Source organism: Corvus hawaiiensis, chromosome Z, assembly GCF_020740725.1.
Source record: "Corvus hawaiiensis isolate bCorHaw1 chromosome Z, bCorHaw1.pri.cur, whole genome shotgun sequence".
Classification (NCBI taxonomy): domain Eukaryota; kingdom Metazoa; phylum Chordata; class Aves; order Passeriformes; family Corvidae; genus Corvus; species Corvus hawaiiensis.
In genome coordinates this window covers 20,811,421-20,832,663 of record NC_063255.1, presented here as the reverse complement: position 1 = coordinate 20,832,663, position 21,243 = coordinate 20,811,421, and the positions used below count along the sequence as shown (strand labels likewise).

Here is a 21,243-nt window from a genome sequence, read left to right as displayed (position 1 = left end):
TTTCCCTTTTCTTGACCGATGCATCATAAAAATAATCTGCTCTTACATACGTTTAATCTAAACTGATGTAGTCTTTGGTTTCCAGCAAACTTGCAGGTGCAAATGAAGGGACGTTCAGCCTTCAAGCACTTTATTCTGCATTCAGTTCCTTTCACAATTATTCTCAGGGAGTCACAACCCCCAACTGCTCCAACCGCGCACAGAAAGCCTCCACACAGTTATAGAAACCTTCTGTTCACTCATTTATGCTTTTGCACCCTCTCTTCTAGCTTAAAAATATGTTGCTACTTCTGCAGCCCAGAAGTATACTCCTCATGGAGCACACACAGCAGTTATCTCTCCTGCTGTATTTATGTTGACTGGCACAGGAGCTTTTATTCCTGCCACAGCTTTCCTCTATGTGACACATTACCCAATCTCTCTGTGTAGACCTCACGCCGAACACTAAAAGAGCAGCAGAGTTCCCTTCACTGAAAAACAATCTGATCTGATATGTAAAAGAGGCAAAAATTCTTTTCAGATACAAAGCAGGCAAGTATGTGGAAAAAATGGGTTTCTGTACCTGTCAGCGAGACAGTACATTCCGAGATTATTGCACCAATTTTTGTTTGCTAAAAAGTGAGCTTTTTATGATAAACTTAGTGCACCAGGATATTTCCCAGGTGTGAGTCAGAGACTTGAAAAATTGGCCTTAAAATGTGATGGTATGCCATTTCAGGGAGATTTTCCTTTGTCTGGAGCTGTGTGCGCATGAATTCATTTCCAGGCAGACACTTTTCAACCTGACAACAACAGCGCACTCTGTACTGAAATCCATCTCTCAAATTGCTAGCAAATCACAGGACATGTTTATCCTGCCAACCTGCAGGACTATGATTCTTACCCCCTGCTTCAAGCTTTGAAGAGGAACCGTATTAGTCCCAAGAGCCCTTCAGATAAACACACTTTCTCAGACTAAACACTATAGTCCAATGATTCACTCAGGCTGTTATCTGAGACCCTTCTGCTTATTATCTAAACATGCTGCTCTAATCCTGAATCAATGGAAGTGAAATCTCAAAGTACACTAGTGCAGCTTATCTCAAGGAAATGTAAAATGCCTTTTTGGCAGTAATTATGCCTTAATGGGTCTTTACAGCACGTTCTTGTAAGGGGAAAATAATTTTATTGCACTTTCTGCTAGGTACTGTAGTGCATAAATGAAATCCATTTTATTTTTAAAGCATAGGGATATTGAAGTAAGTAGCAACTATTAATGCAGTGTCTTAGGTGAGAAGAGCATTAGTTTTATTTCCTTTGTATGTTGTTGCTCCACAGGCTGTTGAAAACATACTTTGAAAGTCAAATCACTGCACTGAACACTTCCTGGGTTCTCAATACAAGTTGTACAGTAATATCTGGGAAGAGCTAAAATCTCTCCCTTGACCAAGTAATTGTATTTGCCAATGGACAGATTGTGAAGAAGCACTTATTTGGCACAGATACAGAGTGGAAAAAACAGTTGCAGTAAATCACAGATGAAATTGCAGACCTGACACCAATTTCCTTCAAATCATGGGCAAAATATTCCTTGACTTCAGTAGGAAAAGATCTAGGCATATACTGATAAAAAGGAGTATATTACCAAAGGAAGAACAGGCAACTGGCAGCCAAGATTCCCAGCTTCCTTTCTCATCCGTCCCCATGAGTGAATCATGATGCAATAAAGGGTGGATCAGTTTGTATTTGTAGGCCTGCATTTATCTTCCTGTCAAACAGGTGCAATAAAACATTGCAGGGAACAAGCATTTAGGGTGAACATGAGCATTTATTGAGTCCGACAATACCGGTTTCCTGTCCATTGCTACCATTCTGCTTCAGCAAAGTCAGTGGTAGTGGTTCCATACTGCTGGTGGAGCAAAACTTTCTGGTGTTTTCTGTTTTCTTTCAACAAAGGCTTGATTTTTTTCTCTCTTGAAATGCTTTCCCTCTCACTGTTATGTGTCTTTCTCTAACTGGCAACTTCCAAAACCACAGTGAAACACAGTGATGCTGCTGAAAGATTTATGGTTTTTTCCTTTTTAATAAAATCAGAACACAAGAAAAGAAAATAGATTATTACAAATTTTGATAAAAGTAGAAACATCTTTTTTTCTTCTTTCCAGGCATTTCTTTGCAGCATTTCCTTCTGGATTTTTGGTTTTGTTGTTGCTGGGGTAGGGTTTTTTTATTATTTTATTTGATTTGGCTTTGAGGTGGTTTTGGTTGGCTGGTTGGTTTTGTTCTGGTGTACAGTGAATGGAAAATATCTATATAAACATATCCCATATGAGTAAACTTCATACAGGTCCTCCACAAATTGTGATAATATAAATTCACCTTTTCTCCCATCACTAAAAAATATTCTGCACCTTTTCTTTGCACCAGTGAATGGTACTGAAGTACTTTGAAGTTCCAGTAGACACTGCACATACTCTGTGTCCTGATTTCTTTATATGTACATATGTGACTGTCCTAGATAATATCACCAGAAATTCCATTTTACATAGGCTTGATATCAAAAGCTACTTGTTACCGAGCAGTTGTACACAAAACAGGGATGCCAGTGGGCAGAAAACTGTATTCTACCTCTGTCAGTTTTCACAAAGCTCATATCATAATGATATTTCCAGGACTAAAATATTGGCTTGAATACTGAGAAAATAAGCACGTATTACAGCACCACATGGTGCCCATTTCCCCAGACCAAATGACCAAGAAAAGTTATTTTGCAGAGCAAGGCATTAATGCTTCTCAGGAAAAGTAGGTTGCACCCAAAAATGAGATTTACAAAATTAAATGTCTTTTATGCCATTCTGTAGCCTCGAATGGTGGTGTCTCCAGGCAAAGAGAACAAAAGTAGAGAGTTACATAGTGTTATCTGAATCATCCAAACATTTCACTTATAAAACCGCATGAGAAGGACTGCTGGAAAAGGCTTTCTAAAAATGTGATTTTTATATCCCACTACCAGGAGGGGAATGGAAAAGCTTAAAGACAGGTAATGTCTTTCAAGCTGGAGTTTCAATAATTTTGCCCCAGAACCTGGAAGTGAAACTGCCTCCTACCACTCAAACAAACAGACAAAAAACCCCAACTAACAAACAAACAAACAGAAAAGTAAACCTCAGCAAATTTTGAACTCCATTGCTTGTTACCTTTATAATCTGAGAAATGTTATTCCATCCATCCAGATTTTTCAAAGAGGGATTGAGAGCAAAGTAGAAGCTCAATAAAATAATTAATGAAAATATGAAATATTTTCTGAGAAGTTTTTTCAATTTTTTTCCTTAACAAGCTATATTTTGGATATATATTTTTCTCACTTCCATAGAAGAAAGATTGCACAGCTTGAGTAGACTTTCATGCCCATTTTTATTTTGTGCCTATTGGATGAGGAGAATAAATTGTTGTCATGAGTGTTCCATATCATTATCAGTGCTGTGGGATGATGTGAGACAAACCACACCAGGGAACGATCTTTTCTTTTAATTAGACAAAAAACTCACAAGCTTAGCAGTGGCCACATTGACTGTACCTGTGTCAGAAATCAGTGTGGTACCTGACTAACACCATGGAGAAAGCTGAAGAAGTCAGGCTCCACTAACTTTTGGACTTGCATATGAGCTTTGGCCCTGTGTAGGAGAGTTTTGGCGTATCTCAGAAGATACTCAATGTCTTTCAGGATCATAAAATCATGGAATGATTTTGATTAGAAGTGATTGCAAAACCGCTGCCATGGGCAGGGACACCTTCCACTAGACCAGGGTGCTCCAAGCCCCGTCCAACCTGGCCTTGGACACTGCCAGGGATGGGGCAGCCACATCTCAGGGCAACTTCACCACCCTCACAGGGAAGAATTTCTTCCTGATATCCCATCTAACCCTGCTCTCTGTCAGTTTAAAGCCATTCCTCCTTAACCGGTCACTCTATGCCCTTTTCCAAAGTCCCTCTCCAGTGCTCTTGTACCCCTTCCTGGAAAGTGCTTCAAGGTCTCCCTGGATCCTTCACTTTCTCTGTTGGATCTATTGATCTAACCAAGGTACCTCATGACTTACTGTTTTGGAGCTCTGCCTGTGTCCTCACAGTTTGTTGTTTGTTGTTTTTTGTTTTTTTTTTTTTTTTCTCTAATGCAATGAAAATTATTCAGTTGCTCCAGAAATATTTGTGCATACGGAAATGAAAAAAACATGTTTGGAAGCCACAGGGACATGACAACTCAGTCATTTTGTGTTACAGGTTCACTTTGTCAGCAATACAAAAACCATGCAGGATTGTAAAAAAGGTATTTTGCATTCATTTTGGTGGTGATTTATGTAGTCTCCAGGGAACACATCCCTCAGATAAACACTGAGCTAAATTTCAGTCGCAAAAATGAGTGCACTATTGATTCAATGTTACAAAAGACTAAAACAGCCACTCCACAGATTGCTTGCTCCTTCCTTTCCCCCCTTTTCAGGTTCTCAGATTATATTATATCTCTGCTGATAAGTAGGGCACAGGGGAGGGGAGAGATAAACCTATGTTGTGGAATTTTTAAGGTAAGCACACTTGTTAGAGAAGTCATCATGAAAGAGGATTTATGCAAACCAGAACATAATTTGCAGTCATTTGTCGGAGCAATGAGGTGTTTGACTCCACAGCCTCCTGGTTTACTTCTGCAAGGCTGCACAAGGCCTCACTGGGGAAGGTGGCAAGTCTGTGATGACACAGAAGCTGACAAGAGCATGTCAATCCCTGCAAAACCTCTGCTTGCAGCTGTAGTCATTACCTCTTCACTAGTGGCTTGTTTGTTTTTTTTTTTAATCTCTGCTTCTTACTAAAATGTAATTACCAAGCTATTAATTTTTCCCTTTAACCGTTTATGATGCATTTGTGATAAAAGGTGAAAACTGGCTTTATTCTTATTTTGCATATCAATGAGAATGGGGGAGAAATATTATGTGGTGCATGATAAACCAAATGCATTTGGGGGTTTTAGAGGTAGTTAACAATGAAGATTGCTTCAGTGCTTGCATTTAGAAGAAAATTGCTAAGGTGTTTATCCCTCAGAGAGAGACCATTAGCATGAATATGAAAGAAAAAGGCAATTTTATGAGTTAGGGAGTGTAACACTGAGGAATTTTTACTGGCATTGTGGAGAATTGATATGGTGATTTCATCCATATTTAGGAGTGAATAAAAAGTAGATATCATCTCCCAGGTGATGGACTCCATCTTTTCATTACTGCACATGACAAACCATCTTGGGGAGGGCAGGATTAATAAAGTTAACAAAAGCAGAGTTGCAGAAAACTGTCAAATATATTATGACGTGGAGGCAGAAGGGCAATTAGAGTGGGAACATTGGGAATCTCAGTGAAAAGAAGCTGTATCTGGAGGCAGAGTCTGAGTGCCACTGCAGGTTATTTACTAGTTCCTCAGCAAGAAAGAATGGTCACTTTGTGATGTTATATTTTGTAGTCCTGAGTTATTTTACTGGAAGTTGCTCAAATCTGTCTTTTTCTCCCCCTTATTTATTTCCCTTTACTTACTTTTTTTCTATCAGGCTGGTGTGGCTCAATCTTCCTGCATAAGTCATGATGCAGGACATGTGAATACAGAATAGTGAGTGCATATAAAATGTTCTGCAGTTAGGGAAAGGGCAGTGAAATAGTCATCCATCCGTGCTCAGGATGCAAAGGAGCATTGACACCTGTTTTTCACCAGGCTTAATCCTGCATGGTCTGTGACTGAGAGCAGTGCAAGATAGGATGGGAAGCAGTTTCACAGCTGGGAGGAGAAGGGGAACCTGAATCTATAAGTTAACTTGTGGGAAACAACATGATTTCACTGATGGCGAAAATCGATCGTGTCTAACAATGACTTGAAGTCAATAAAAAAATAACCTCACATATCCATGACATCACAATCCCAGGCAGGATGAAATCTTGACATTCCAGTTCAGAGGCTCAGACTCGTTTGGATGAAGATGAGAGCAAAGTAATCATGAGTTGCCCTTATTGAGTAATTCACATTAAGAAACTGCTATCTTTATTTTTAATTAATTTCTCTTTCCATTCAGGACTTTGGTTGTGCATAAAGTCTCTTCTGTAGTCAGAGATTAAAGATGTATTAACCAGTAGGAAGGAATCCATCTCTTTTGGTGAGGATACATTAGTTCCTAAAAAGAATACTGATCTGAGGTCTAATGCAATATCATCTCCTCTCTGGGACTGAAAACCTGTTTCTGGAGTAAACAGGTTGTTGCTGAAGAGCATTAAATGTAGGGGAAAGTAGTAGGAGGAAATTATTTTAGAAAGTTTTCAGCCAAAATTTTGTGAAAATCAGGAATGTAAATCTGTGCTTGAATTTAATAATCAGTGCATGTCTAATTGTGTTTCTGATGCTGCTGACCATCCATTTATTTGGCCCACTAAGCCTGCACCATCTTCTTGCCCACAGGCAAGGTCTTGAGGTCTTCCCTGTCAATCCTAGGTGAGCTAACCTGGAAAACCCCTGGAAATCAGCAGCTAAAAGTAATGCTGCTATTTATCATAGAAATGGATATGATACCTGTGTGTCTTCCAGAAAGAACACCTGTCATGAATATTCTCCTTCTCCTGTTTCCCTTTCCAGGTAAATAAATTAGCTTAAATGGGGGTTGCTGGTTGTCTTCTAAATTACAGATTAATTTCAGTGCCCGTCTCAGCTTTATCCTTGTACATTCCCAGAGTTAAGAAAAGGCTACTAATTTTGTACAATGTGGAGTTTGTAATATTGTCTTGGAAGGCTGTCAGATAAAGCTCAGAAAGCCATTAGTCTGCTGGGAGCTTGGACTGAATCTCTTTTATCTTCATACTTTTTCCGTCATCTGTGATGTGCATTTTGTCCCCAGTACAAATTCACAGAAGAAAAGGGATATTGCTGTTTTACAACAGAAGCAAGAATTCTTTCCTGTAATTATAAGGCATGAGACACTGCCTGATCATTAATCAAGGGACTGATTATAATAATAATCCACTTCTACTGCAGGCTTATGGGCTAATTCTCATTTATTACTAATCCCATTTTGAACTGCTCCTGAATCATTACCAGAACAGGCAAAAAAGGTTGTGAGAGACGAGTTTGATGTACAACCAGAACACTGCAGAGACTTGACAAGGAGAAGAATCAATCTCCATCCTTCAGTGTTTAAGCCAGAGCCCCTGCATTTTCTTTGGTCTGTGTCTGAGCTGTTACTCAGCTCCCTTCCTTCCTCCCAGTGATGTGGCAGATGGTTTAGGCTGGCACAGGTGGCTGAGTACCACCTGCTGCAAAGTTTTTGCTATCTTTTGCCATGCAACTCTTTTTGTTGTTGCTCTTTGCAAAATATGGCTGGAAATAGGAGACAAGCAAGAAGAGAGTGTGAAGTGATGTTGATAATGTTCTGTGTTTCCTTGTTTTCTGCTGTGTCATTTCTGGGAACCTGTAGCTGGTGCAGGCAGGACTCCTGCAAGCAAAGCCAGCAGGTTGGAAACTTTGGCTTCTGTGATGGAAGAAGTGTTCCTTTCTTATCTCTTAGTGTTACTCAACCCATGCTGAGGAACAGCATTTCCCACTGCTGCATGCTGTGAGGGGAAAAATCCTCTATTGGCTTTAGGCATTAGATGCTACATTCTCTTGATCTTTTGAACTCGATTGGAAATAAAACAGCCTTGTAGAAGCCAAATGAAAAGTTTAAAATGGAGGAGAAGACTAGCCTTATCACCCAAATGCATGAAGAATATGACTGGGCAGGGCCTGGCTGATACTGTGGACATCAGAGGCAGGGCTCTATGTTTAGTCTCTGTCGAGGTAGTGAGAGAGGTACAAAAGAAAAACACCCCTAGCATCTTAAACACTTCCCTGAGGATGGGTTGAGTTACTCTCTGGAATCAATCATGTGTCCCTAATGACTGCAGAGAGAGACTTGAAGACTAAATAAAGCTATGATTCTAAATGTAGAATACCCAACTACCTCTTCAGGGGGCAGAAACCAGATGAAATAAGGCCTGTCCTTCACATCTAGATTAGTACTGGTATTACAATATTTATAAGGTGTAATATCCAGCTAACATCCTATCTGGATGCTTTCTCATTTGAAATGTAACTGCTGCAGGTTTCTTGCTGCTTGCTATTACAAATAAGCTTTTAAAAACTACTTGCTTTTGTCCCTTCCTCCTCTCACAAAAAATGAAAGACTAAATCCGTGAAAACCAAATAATTATCACAGCACTTCTCACCAGTGTACTTTTATTAGGTAAATCTATTTCAAGAGGTAAATGAGAAGCACACTTTATGACAAGCTGTGCCAGGTGGATGATATGTAATCCCGATAAAGTCAACTTGATGCTTATGTGTGTAACAGAATTTACTAACAGAGAGACATGGGAGGTTTGTACTTAGACTTTTTTGTTAAAAAGTATTCTTTGACCATATCTACAACAACTTTCCTGAGATAGGAGAAATCTCAACTTACTTTTAATAAAAAAAATTCCAAGTAAACAATGCAGTTTCATGAATTTTTTTATTGTTTTTAGTTTTTCTTCTATCACTATTTGAAGATTTTTCCCCTCCCCCTGAGTTTCCTGTGTCCTTTTTGTTCATTTTATCCTTGTTTGTTCATTGTCATAGATGAACAATATCCTGCCGGTTTGCAAGAACATATCCCACCCCTCAAGTGTTCCCTATAAATGTAAAAAACCCAGTTTATAATAAGAATGACCCCTGTGGTAATCAGGGAGACAGTTTTGATTAAGAACATCTGTTAGCAGATTCTCGGTTCTAAAGTCAAGCAGAACATAAGACAAGAAGATATAGAAAGTGACATTCTTCAAACTGTGCGGCTGGCCTCCCTGGGGAGGCTCTGACCTCTTCCAGAGATACAAGCCAAGATCATAAAAAAAGAACAGACATCAAAATGTGTGGAGAGTGTGTGTAGTTTGAAAAACATGACACCTTTGTTTCGGAGGTGCTGCATCTTTAAATTTCTAAGCACCACACTTCTGAGGAGCATGGGGAAGGACTGCACTTCTGAGCCGTGTTTACTCCTCAAACACATCACCACACAATGAAAAAGAAGGGACAGGGATGGTGACCCTCTGCTCATTGCCTTGTCCCTTTTTTTTTTTATTCTTCTCCCCCTTTTTTCCTTTTTGGCACTGACAAGGCCATCTCTTAGCTATGCAGAACATGGGAATCTGGGAGAAATGGCTTCACTTCAGAGCGCTGCAGGTGTAAAATGGTGATGTGGCAGATGGTGCTTCTAAACAACTTCTATTCTGAGTCACATAGAAGCTTTTGTAGCCCAGCACTCCTTCTCCAGCATTGATCAGGAGGAAATTCTCAGGAAATAGTAAAGAAACAAACTTGGCTTTGCTGCTCAATCACTTTTTTTCCTCTTCTGGAGGCATTAAGATAGTGGTCTTACTTGGAAAGCATTCTGATCTCTAATGAAAAAACTCAACATACTAGTTCTATTTATATATCCATGATAACACTATGAATCTTAAAATTAATTAATCATATTGCTTCTTATGAAAAATTTTCTTTCACTCATTGTGAAAAGTGAGATAAAAGAGTATAAATCAAGATGAAGGAGAGAAAGCAGAGGAGAGAAACATTTTCTCTTTGTTGTTTTCTTAAAAACTTCTAGAAAAAGAGAGCATATACAGGAGGATGAAATGTGGAAAGAGGAATGCTCTCCCAAGGGTAGGTATGGAAGTATTTCTTCAGCTTGAATGGATTGTATTATGAAAGACAAAGTGCTGCTAAGAGTTGAAAATTTTGAGAGATTAAAAGGCAGTGAGATAGGTTTCTACAGACACACTGGCAACTCCACAAAGATCAGGAAAATTGTGGGTCTGCTGGTGGAATGAGTGTGTCCTAATGATGAGGAACATGGAATGTACAAATACACTCAACGCTTTCTCTATTCCAGCCTTCACTGGCAAACTCTGCTCTTATGGCTCCAGGACTTTATGCCTCCTAGGAAAGTTTGAGGAAGAGAGAGAGTAGAGGGGGACAAAAAAGGAAGAAGTAGGTCACGCTGGGTGTAGGGAGTTCAGTGTAACAGGATGAGACACATCCAAGCATGTTGAGGGAGATGCTTTTTATCATTGTGAGGCCATTCTGATACCTTTGAAAAATTGTGTCAGATGCCTGATCACTGATGAAAGGCAAATGTGATATCTCTTTAGGAGCAACCTAACCATTGAGAGACTTACTTGCCAATGTTCTTCAACAACATGTAGAAATACATAGTCTTATGAGCATTAGTGGCTTTTTTTTCCCTGCATTAATTTATACTGGAAAAAAGAAAAAGTTATGCTGCTTTCTTTCAACTTTTAGAAAAGTTTTGTTTTGCTTCTATCAAGAATTGATGCTTGTTCTCAAGTATCACATCTCCTAAGAAGAATGATGATTTGGTTTCAAAAGAGTTTTTACTACACTTTTCAGTTAAGTCTTAGTCATAATACACAAGAGAGTACTCGAGTGATGTCAAGCTGCAAAGTGCTGTAAGCATGACAAATCTTCACTTTAATTCTCAGAATTGATTTCCTTTTGAGGGGGCGTGATTTCCTTCTGTCTCTTCCCCTTGGCATTTACTGACTTGGGAATGTTTTGTATTTTCCCTTTATTGATAGAAATTTGTATCCACTATTCCTGAACGATTTTTAAGAGGAGCCTTTTTACAGCAAGGAACAATTAAAGATGATATAAGTGAGCCAGATGCACTGATACACTGTTGCTTATTTTATAAGGGAACCAGGCAAAATACAAAAATAAAACTACTGAAAAATCTGTAAAACCTTAGACTTTATCTCTATCTATACCTGAACATTGACAGAACCCGAGTGAACTTGAGTTTTAGTACTGCTTACTGTAGAGAAGCATGAAAAAAAAAGGGGAATCTGAAGCAAGGTTTGATTGAACTTAAAAATTAACAAAGAGATTTAGTTGCCTCTTAGTCCTTTGTCTTTTATATATAGTATACATACAGAGTTGCAAAGATTTTATTACACTTATTGGTCATTATATTTATTCTTTCTCTTAGTATATGTTATTATGTTGAGATTCCTGGTGAACGGAGGAAAAATCCATTTCTTTTGAAATCAAAAACCAGGTTTATATCTGTTTGACCTTGGAGTCCTTGACTTTGTACTGAGCAATCATGCCAAAGAGAAAAAAGCTGAGAAATGAATGTCAACATAAAAAAATTGGAATGGAAATGACTAGCTGAGTTAACAACAGAAAGCAAAGTCTATGTCCTCAATGCAGTTTGCTCAGAATACTTAATGCCTCTGAAAATGGATCACTGCAAACACGACACTAAAGTATTTTGTCTGTTTAGTCCAATAAATCAGCAGCAATAATGTGTCATGATAAAAAATTGCGCAGATAAATTAATTCATATCTTGAAAGTCTTAACTTTGCTCCGGTAGGAACCAGAGCGCGTAGGTAGATGATTCTGACTCAAGAGTGGCAGTCCCTAAAAGCTGAGAACTCTGTCCCTTTGGAATGATTCAGTGTGTGAAATTAGGAACCCAAGGTCTCCTGTCAGTCAGGGAAAGCCATTAAGCATCCCTGGGGAGTGATCCTGGGAGTACTGGTGCTGCAGAATGCCACTTACTGTGAGTAACTTAAACTGTGATGTGTGACTTAATTCCTTCTTGGTTTGCCATAAATGGCTATAAATGAGTGTACAAAGTTCTGAGCGCTTCCTAGAGGTGGATCACCTCACGTAAACAGAGCTCATTCTTTGTAAAAGGTTGCACAGAGTTGTCATACAGTGCGACAGTAGTTGATTTATGAAATTTCTAACTTGGGGAGACAGGTCGTCTGGGCTGGGCTTTAGGTTCCATGCGCAAACATGTACTTTTAGCAAGCAGCTCCACTCAGTTGTATAAATGCTCTAAAAATAAATAACAGGTGCAAAAAATAGATAATTAGATAACTAATGGTATAAATATTTCCCATCAGCAGAAGCAGCCTGTAGTCCATTAACGGCATTGAATTTTTTACCACTTTTTACAAGGACAGCTTAGACAGTGGGCAGCGACTAAATTCAGACACCTAATCCACAAATTTAACTTCGCTGAAGGTTTCCATTGTCTGCTCAGCCTGAAGGAATCCTGGCCTAGTTCTGCTCCTCCTACAAAGGAGACTCCCCTACTAAACATGGTGTAGAACAGTTCTAAGGGACAGGTGCAAAGAGGAGAAAATCAGGGTCGCAAGGGTTGGGCACTCCAGTGAGATCTTTGTTCTGGTATAAAAGCCTGGGGTCTGAGGGCAGGTAATGGATTTGATGACTGTGTTTAGTCATTAACACTCCTTGCCCTCAGCTTGGAGACTTTGAATGTGATCTCTAGTTTTGTATGGCACCATTTATTAATCTAGTTGCTATCTAATGTAAATGGCAAGAAAAGACCTGGGAACAGAGACACAGCTCTTGTCAGTGTCTTATCCAAACCATAGAGTGTGGAATCCTTTCTGTTTGATATCTTCAGTGTCCAGCTACCCTTCTGCCTGGACATCCAGTTTCAAGAGGATGGGCTACGTTTTGACCTGATCCACTCTGCCTTATAGCCTGGTAGTTAATAAACCCTCCTGGGGTGCTACTGGTAATAATTTAGAGATTTTCAAATTCTGAGTAAGTCTCAAAGCAGAATTCTACTCTTAAATTACCTATTAGTTTGCCATTTTGAAGCTTAGTTGGGTGAACTTTTTCCTGCAGCAGGTGAAATGTTTTGAATGATGTATAAAGACCTTGGGTAAAAGATGCATCATAAATAAGTGATTATGGTCAACATGAAAGTCTATTCACAGGAGGTAATGTCAATCAACATGAGCAACTATTGAGAGAGATTTAAGACTGAGACTTTAAAAAGAGCATAAGAAATCCATTTCCTTTCAATTTTCAGCAAGGGCTGAGGATATATGTACGTAAACTAAACTGTTTTAAAATACCCTAGCCTAAATTCCCAATAGAGTAAAAAATACAGGATTTGATGCTGCATCCTGCTGCTCATAGAAATGGTCCAATGTTGATCTGTGTATTCCTTTTTTATCAGACCTTCCTGCATCTTAACATCTCTGGAGAACTGATTCTGTCAGGAGGATTCTGATCCTGACCGACTGTTGCCATGGTATTGGGTTATTCTGGGCTGTGATCAAGAAAAGCAAACAAACTTGACAAAGAAACTGTCTTTAAAACATATTCTCAAGACACAGTGCCTGAGACTAGGTTTTGAAAACTAAATCTTCAATTTTTTGTACAATGTGGCAGTTATTAAATGCTTCTGAAAAAAAATTAGTAACAAGAAGCATTGCTGTGATAATAAATGCATATATAAAAAGGGAGAAATGGAGGAGAAAATCAGGCCAATTCTAGCACTGTTTGAAATTGTTCATTCTCATGTAATGGCATTATCCCACCGTGAACTGAAACCCCCATCTTTTTTGAGACCCTTTAAAAAGTAGAAGTTTTTGCAGATTGGATTCCCGTTTTGCTAGGTACTATTCCAAAGCTGGTGGGAATCAATGAATGTCTTTTTGATATTACTGAGCTTTTGAATTGAGTGCATAATAAGTAATTTGTACCTGTCTCCGATCCCTAGGTAGTAATATAGCTTCTTTTACACCTCTTAATATTCTTTCAATTGCAATTCATCTGTTTGTACTGGCAGCACTGCTGAAGCTTCTGGTAATACATGAGACAGTATTTTCTGTATGCAGAGACTTGCATAATAAGTTCATATTCTACGAGGACAGAGCTCCCATGATGGGAAAAGAAAAAAAAACATCCTAAGAGAAATCCTTATTATTGGGGTTGATGACCCCAGTAGGATGCACAAATTTCAGCAAGCAGTGTTTACAAGGGTAAAACAAGAAATGTGAATCTATATAGGGAATCAGGGAAGTTTTCTGCAAGTTTGTTATTTACAGACGGATAATTTTGTTTGCCAAATTACTGAGAGTGTTCTTCCTGTTCTGCAGGCAGAATTCACTGCCATGAGGGACCAGTATATGCGAGGTGGAGAAGGCTTCATTATCTGCTATTCCATCACAGACCGCCAATCCTTTCAAGAAGCAGCTGAGTTTAAAGAACTCATTTATCGTGTCCGGCACACCTATGACATCCCCGTGGTGCTGGTGGGAAACAAAATAGACCTTGAGGAGTTCAGGCAGGTAAGCGACTCCTCCACTGTTTTTGGCTTGGTTTTTCTTGGCTGCCTCAGGGGTTTCTGCAGCATATGTTGTACCATGCTACCAAGAATTATTAGCACAAGAAGATGTTTAATCAAAGAGCAACAAACTTGTAATAAATTAAGGTCTTTGCAGTTCTTTTCATTCATATGTTGTGGAACTTGAAGTAACCTTGGCAAATCACATCCAAACTTTCTGGTTTTACTTGAAAAACTTTGACTACTGTTGTCAGAAGATTTACATTTATATTCATACATATGTATTCAACATAGAAAAAGCTTCAATCAGGATCTTTGTGGAAAAAAACTTGGGTTCCTTTGATGTTTCCAGACATTAAACAGAGGTTTCTTTTTTTTCCCCCAAACATACTAGATTTGATTAAAGATTTTTCAAACTCAGACATTAAAAAGAAAAAGTGAAAATAAAGAAACACATATGAGATCACATTTGCCTGAAGATCCAGTGACTATGTTGTTAGAAGGTTCGGTAAAATGGCAACATTTTGAGAATTGAAGACTTGAATTCACTTTGATTTTTATACAAGATTTCAGCTACCACCACCCATAGAGCAGCAGATTTTTTTGACTACAAGGCCAATAACTGTGGCTGTCTCAATGTCTTTAATAATCTTTGCTCACTCTTTTCATTTTGCTCCCTCTCTACTTCTTCCTTACTCTTTATACTGGTGAGTTAGAGAGAGATCAGATTAGAATGGCTTGGCTGTGACCTGGTACTGAATGGAAAATATGCCTAATCTTAAGCAGAGGCTTGAAACAAGAAGGAAAAAGAAAAAGATATTATCCTATATGGAAATTTTAAGATGCCTCTGATACAACTATGACTGCTTACAAATGCCTGACTTCTGTGCAGACATATGTAACACTTAAATAAAATGGTGGGTTTTTTGGTTCATTAGCATCTGTGCTCACACAATCCTATATACTCTTCTCCACTTATCCTGTCACTCTTCTCCCCATTTCTTTGTCTTTGTTCTATCTGAAGAAAATCCAAGACAGTATTGAGCCTGAAATTAGTCTTAAAGATCTGATTATGTACATTTAAAACTTCACATCTGTTTTCCAGATCATTGGCTTCCTCCCTAAATCAAGATGTGACAAAACCCTGATGGTGACAATCCAGCTGCAGTTTAACAGGCATCTTGAGCCTCAAACAGCAGTGCCATGTGCTTAAACACCAGAGGGGAGGGATATGTGTTTGGGGAAGGAAGTGGATTCAGTGGTTTTGCTGAGAGAACAGGACATTGCACTTGACCCCAAAGCAGGATACAATTGATTACCTGCAGTTACCTATAGATGAGGTGTCAGGAGTGTTTTATTTCCTAATTGGTACAAAGACACTCTTGCACTCATCTTTGGCACTATCTCTTTCTGATCTTACTTTTTGTTCAACTTTTATATTTTAATCACTATCAACATACATAAAAACATATGCCTGATTTAAATACTTTTACATTCTCAACGATCTTGTCTGGTGTCACAAACAGGAAAATTACTGTGCATGAATGCCTGGATTGGATTTCCCTGACAACATTCAAGATTAAGAGGCATGGGGAAGGATTGGGGAATAATATTTGAAATTATGCCCGTGAGATGTGATAGACACACTAAAAACTGTTCTATAAGGTCCCCACTGATGATCCTGCCCTAATGTGTAAACAAGGAAAGTCCAAATTGTAGTTCTGCATTTTGAAAAGTTTTCAATGAAACAGGATTTAGATCTTCAAAATGTTTTCTTCCATATGCCTTCTACAAATGCCAATGTTTGGCAATGTTAGAAGGGTTTTCTCAAATATTCTGCAATCCAGATTTTGACCCTTAAGTCAAAGACTAGTAAGGTAATGCAAAGCAGTTCTGCTCCTTTAAATAAAGCATTTGAATATGACTTTGTGCCCATAAGCAAGTAGTATGAACCAACTGTAGAGCAAAGCAATTTATTCTGAAGTCCAGATTTTGGGATATTCTTTTTAAATCTAGACTATGTCTACCCCATGGCTGTTGTCAGCATAACTAGTTGGTGCTAGAGTATATTAAATGTCCTCCTGGAGTGTATCTTCACCTAAGTTTAATCCATTTTAGATTGTGTTTTCAGATACCACTCCACAATTCAAAGCAAATCACGGTTAAGTAGGGGTGATGAGCAGATACTTCTCAGAGTACCTTCCTGACCTAAACTGAAGCCCCAGGCTGCGGGAGGACACTTCTGTGCCCAGCTTTAAGCACATATGAAACCTCAGTGTTTCATTTTCTCAGGACTGGGACATGAGGCTGTGCTGTATGTTTAACAAACACTGGAACAAGTTTTATCTATGCTCACTTGTAAGGTTAAGCAATATCTAACTGGATGAGGTCTGGGAAGGTAGATTGAAAAGGATCTTTTCAAGGTCATGCACTGTGATTACAGCTTCATTAAAAGCATTTGGATGGCTGAGAGTGACAGCAGACTAACTGTGGAGTGACAGGCAGCAATGAGCTGGTGATGAAGGGCATTAACATATCAATGAACAAACAGGGAGGTATACAAGCACACCAAATTCAAACAGCTGAAAAATAGTAGGTGTCAGAATGCAATCAGCCAGATTGGAATTTGACCAGGGCACCAGGGCTAATATTGTGGATTTGTTTAATGACATTTTTCTCCTATGAATTTCATTAAAACAACTGTAATGTTATTCATGTTATTTCAAGACGCAACATTAAGTTCAACATTCCTGGGCATCATTTCCATGTAATGACAATTCTGCAACAATCAGACAGGCCATAGTGGTTTGGCCAGACAAAGCTTTTGTTTGAAATGTGAATCCCAACACAGTACAGACAATGATGTATGCTGCTTTCCTCAAATCTATCAACAGGACTACAAGAACAAAACTAATCTGCAATTAAAATTGTTTCTTAAGAGGAAACACTGCCGAGAAACAAAAACAACAAGCTTATTATTTTTAAATGATATTTTTATTTTATGATGGCTTCAGTGAAATTATAGTCTTTATGTATGGCTGTGATTTTTAATGTCCTAAGAAATGGGTTTGTCTGTATTCCTTCTTAAACCAAGTTTTAGTTACATTCACCAGCCCAAAGAATAAACACTTTCAATTTTCTCTGAACAACATGGGGGAAAAACTGGGGGGAAAAACAAAGTAAATCATTATCTTGATGTATATGTGGTGGCAAGGCGCCCTCCATCCCCCAGTGAACAGGAATGAATGGTTAAGGCATTCACAGAATCATGGAATGGTTTGTACTGGAAGGGACTTTAAAGCTCATCTCATTCTAACCCCCCTGCCATGGGCAGGGACACCTTGCACTGGACTGGGTTGCTCCAAGTCCCATCCAGCCTGGTCTGGAACATTTATCTATTTCCATTCCCTAATTTTTTCAGCCATTGCTCTAAGAAATATTTAAGTATTATGTGCATTATATTCCATAGCTGTTAGACAGAAAAATACAGAACTAACTGTTTGATTAGGTAACATTTTAATTCCAGTGTTTTCAAACAACAAAGTCATTAGATCAGTAAATGTATGCTTGTATGTTTTTAATTATCATCAGATTTTCAGAAACATGTAGGACCAGCTGTTTGAAAATGCTGATCCTTTCACTTTAGGTGTCACTTTATTCCAGATGAACACCTGGTTCTTACTGTTCAAAACATGTATAACAGATAAATATCTAATTAGAACATATTCATCTTCAAAAAAATACATTAAAGCTATTCAAGCTCATGTCATACTAATGCTAAATTGCAGCTTTATATAAAAATATTTAATAGTTAGGACCTGTGACATTACTAAAAGGTTGCTTAGAAAATATACAAAAGCCTTTACCGATGGATCATTGCAAAATATTAATTACATTGAGCAATTCAGAGGGGAACTAACTACTCAAGCTCCTTTGAATAACGTGCTGTTAACTCTGAGCTATAAAATATTCTTTCTAGAAGCTTTTTCAAACTTTAATGTGGATGTTAGAACCCCTCTGGAAATTCTAGCCACACAGAAATATAACAGCCTTCACGGAGCAGTTTTTCTTGTATGCTTTTTTCTGACCCCAGAGGAATCACCTATGGGCTCAGCTGAGTCCATGGATAATATGTGGATATCCATTTAGTCCAAAGTTAGGAGGGAAGCTCATGTTTCTTCCAGCTCCTGGTCTCTCTGGGAAGCTTGTCATCAAAGCTGTTAGTTTTGCCAGTACAGTCTTGCTCCTGAAAAGAATTATGCAACTGTTTACCCTTCCACCCATGAGTTGTCTTACCGGCTTCAAGCAAAAATCTGACAGTAGCAGTGCCTTTGAAAGCATTTTCCTCTACAGCCTTCTCATTTAGTGGGGGGGGGGGAAAAAATCAGCATGAAATCTGCCTTTTTCTTCCAGAACTGTAGTGATAGAACAAGGGGGAATGTAGGGGGAATGTGTTCAAGCTGAAAGTGAGTAGGTTTAGATCAGATGTTAGGGAGAAATTCTTCACTGTGAGGATGGTGAAGCCCTGCACAGGTTGCCCAGAGAAGCTGTGGTTCCCTTGCCCCTGCAAGTGTCCAGGGCCAGGCTGGACAGGGCTCAGAGGAGCCTGGTCTAGTGGAGGATGTCCCTGCCCATGGCAGGGGGTGGAACGTGGTGGTTTTTAAAGTCCCTTCCAACCTAAGCCATTCTGTGGTTCTGTGATTCTATCATTTAACACGGAACAATAGATTACTCGGAGTGTAAATGTATTACAGATGTGTCATTGTCTTTTTTTCCTAAGGCTTTATTATATCATAAAATAATTCTTAAACCAGGATCACAGTAAGTTTTCATGATCATAACCAGCTGAATAATCTCACCTCAGTGAGGTTTTACTCTGGATTTTGCACAAAATAAGCTGACTGGTTATCAGACAATGCGAGTGTCAACTTTTAAATTTGTCATTTTGACAGTTGCTCTATTTTCATGCTTCTCAAACCTTGAAATATCTGAGTCTGAGACAGATAAAGTTTTTTTGTTTTGTTTTGCTTTGCTTTGTTTTGTTTAGCTTTATTTTTTTAAAAAAACCCTTGTTTTGGTTTGGTTTCTTTTGTGTGAGTAACTGTTTGGTATCTATATCAAAAATTGTCAGTCTGTACCTTCTGGTGCCTGGTTGAGACACTGAAAATACTTCAAGAATATGATATTATATTTTACTTTTGTTTTTATTTTTCTCTGCATAACTATGAAGCACTGTTTACTAGATGCTCTCTTACTCATATTATGAATCATGAAACTGCAGTATTATGAATTTCTTACCTTAGCATCAGGCTGAATTCTGTTGCTTTTGGGATTAAAACTGTTTTGAAATGTGTAACTCTACTTTAAAACCAGCAGTTCCATTTCCTCTTGAAAACATTGAGGTAGAAGAGTCTGTACTGAAGGAAGACTCTTGTTTCCCATTATTCAGACCAGTGTCCTACACAAAGAATAAAAGGCTTCAATTCTCCTTTTTAAGTGCAAGTCAACATAGATGCATTTTTTGCTGCTTATTGACAAAGAAAAGTGTACATTTGTGCTAATTGCAGACGTTGTAAATGGTGAGATTAAATGACTTGGCCAGAGTCTCTATAAAATCCAGGCAGAAAACTAGGATTTATCACACGTCATAGAAGTGTCTCATAAAATGAGATGTATCTGCTGGGGAAGAAGTCCGTCTTGCTGCTGACAGCAGAGGGAGGCTCAGACAGCCACCTTCTTTGCCTTTTTACAGTGGTGCTGGGGAGAGATGGAAACTTACAAAATTGCTTCTGACATTTTAAGTTAAGAATCAAAACTTACTGATTCATTCTGTTATTGCTGCTGCTAACTACAGACTGTACTTCTGAACCTTGCACTCATATTTCCTTCGGTTTTCGAACAAACAAAATCCTAGACAACAACTACAAAATCATAACAGAAATTTGATCAAAAAAATCCAGAGGAGAATACGGCACAGAAGAGCAAATTCTTCAAAACTATGTCGTGTCCAGAAAAGGGGAGCTGGGGAAGGGTCTGGCGCTAAAGTCTGATGAACAGCAGCTTAAGGAGCTGGGAAAGGGGCTCAGCCTGGAGAAAAGGAGGCTCAGGGGGGACCTTGTGGCTCTGCACAAGTCCCTGACAGGAGGGGACACCTGGGGGGAGGTCGGGCTCTGCTCCCAGGGAACAGGGACAGGAGGAGAGGGAACGGCCTCAAGCTCTGCCAGGGGAGGGTCAGGTGGGACACCAGGGAAACATTTCTTGATGGCAAAGGCTGTCCAGACCTGGCACAGATGCTCAGGGAAGTGGTGGATTCCCCATCCCTGGAGGGATTTAAAAGCCATGTGGATGTGGTGCTTGAGGACACGGGTTAGTGGTGGCCTTGGCAGTGCTGGGAGAAAGGTTGGACTCAATGGCCTTAGAGGGCTTTTCCAACTTCAGTGATTCTAGGGGTCTATTTATTTGAATTTTTTATTAAATTTTTAGATTAATTCTTTCATCCATTTTGATTCCATCTTGATTGTTCATTTTCCATGGATATTCACGTAGTTCCATTTTCCATCAGTGCCTGACGAAAATGAGTTACATTTGTAAGGAGCAGCCGTCATCACCCACTTGCCTACATATTGCCGTCCCACATGATATCACATCATATTCTTTGTTTGATCTTCAAAATCTGAACAATGTAAGCCATTTTTGCTGTTTCGGTGGAGTTATGACAGTTGTCTGAATATTTGGAATTAAAATTACTGAAGTTGTCATGATGTTTTATTATCTTAGGAAACTGTCAGACCTTTGAATAATCACTTTCTTGCATTATCAAAATGCATATCTGGATTCTGTCATGTTCTCCTATGACTCTAACTTCTATTTACTTTTAATTGATTTTGATTTTTCAACATTTCTTTCCCACTGGCCATTGTCCTAAGAAGTCTTTCTCATATAGTTTTCAAAAAAGAATCTTTATAGCATTTTCCCTCCCACCAAAGAAAGAAAGAAAAGAAGAAGGAAAAAGAAAAAAAAAAAAAGGGTGTGTATTTTT

The 21,243-nt window shown here is 38.8% G+C and overlaps 1 protein-coding gene across 1 annotated transcript in view; it reads left to right on the top strand.

Moving 5' to 3' along the window:
* RIT2 (Ras like without CAAX 2) overlaps positions 1 to 21,243 on the top strand; it is a 189,326-nt gene that overhangs the window by 83,684 nt on the left and 84,399 nt on the right. The window contains exon 5 of the mRNA XM_048292204.1: positions 14,017 to 14,208. Coding sequence (XP_048148161.1) covers positions 14,017 to 14,208 — 192 coding nt within the window. The remainder of the gene's footprint in view (positions 1 to 14,016; positions 14,209 to 21,243) is intronic.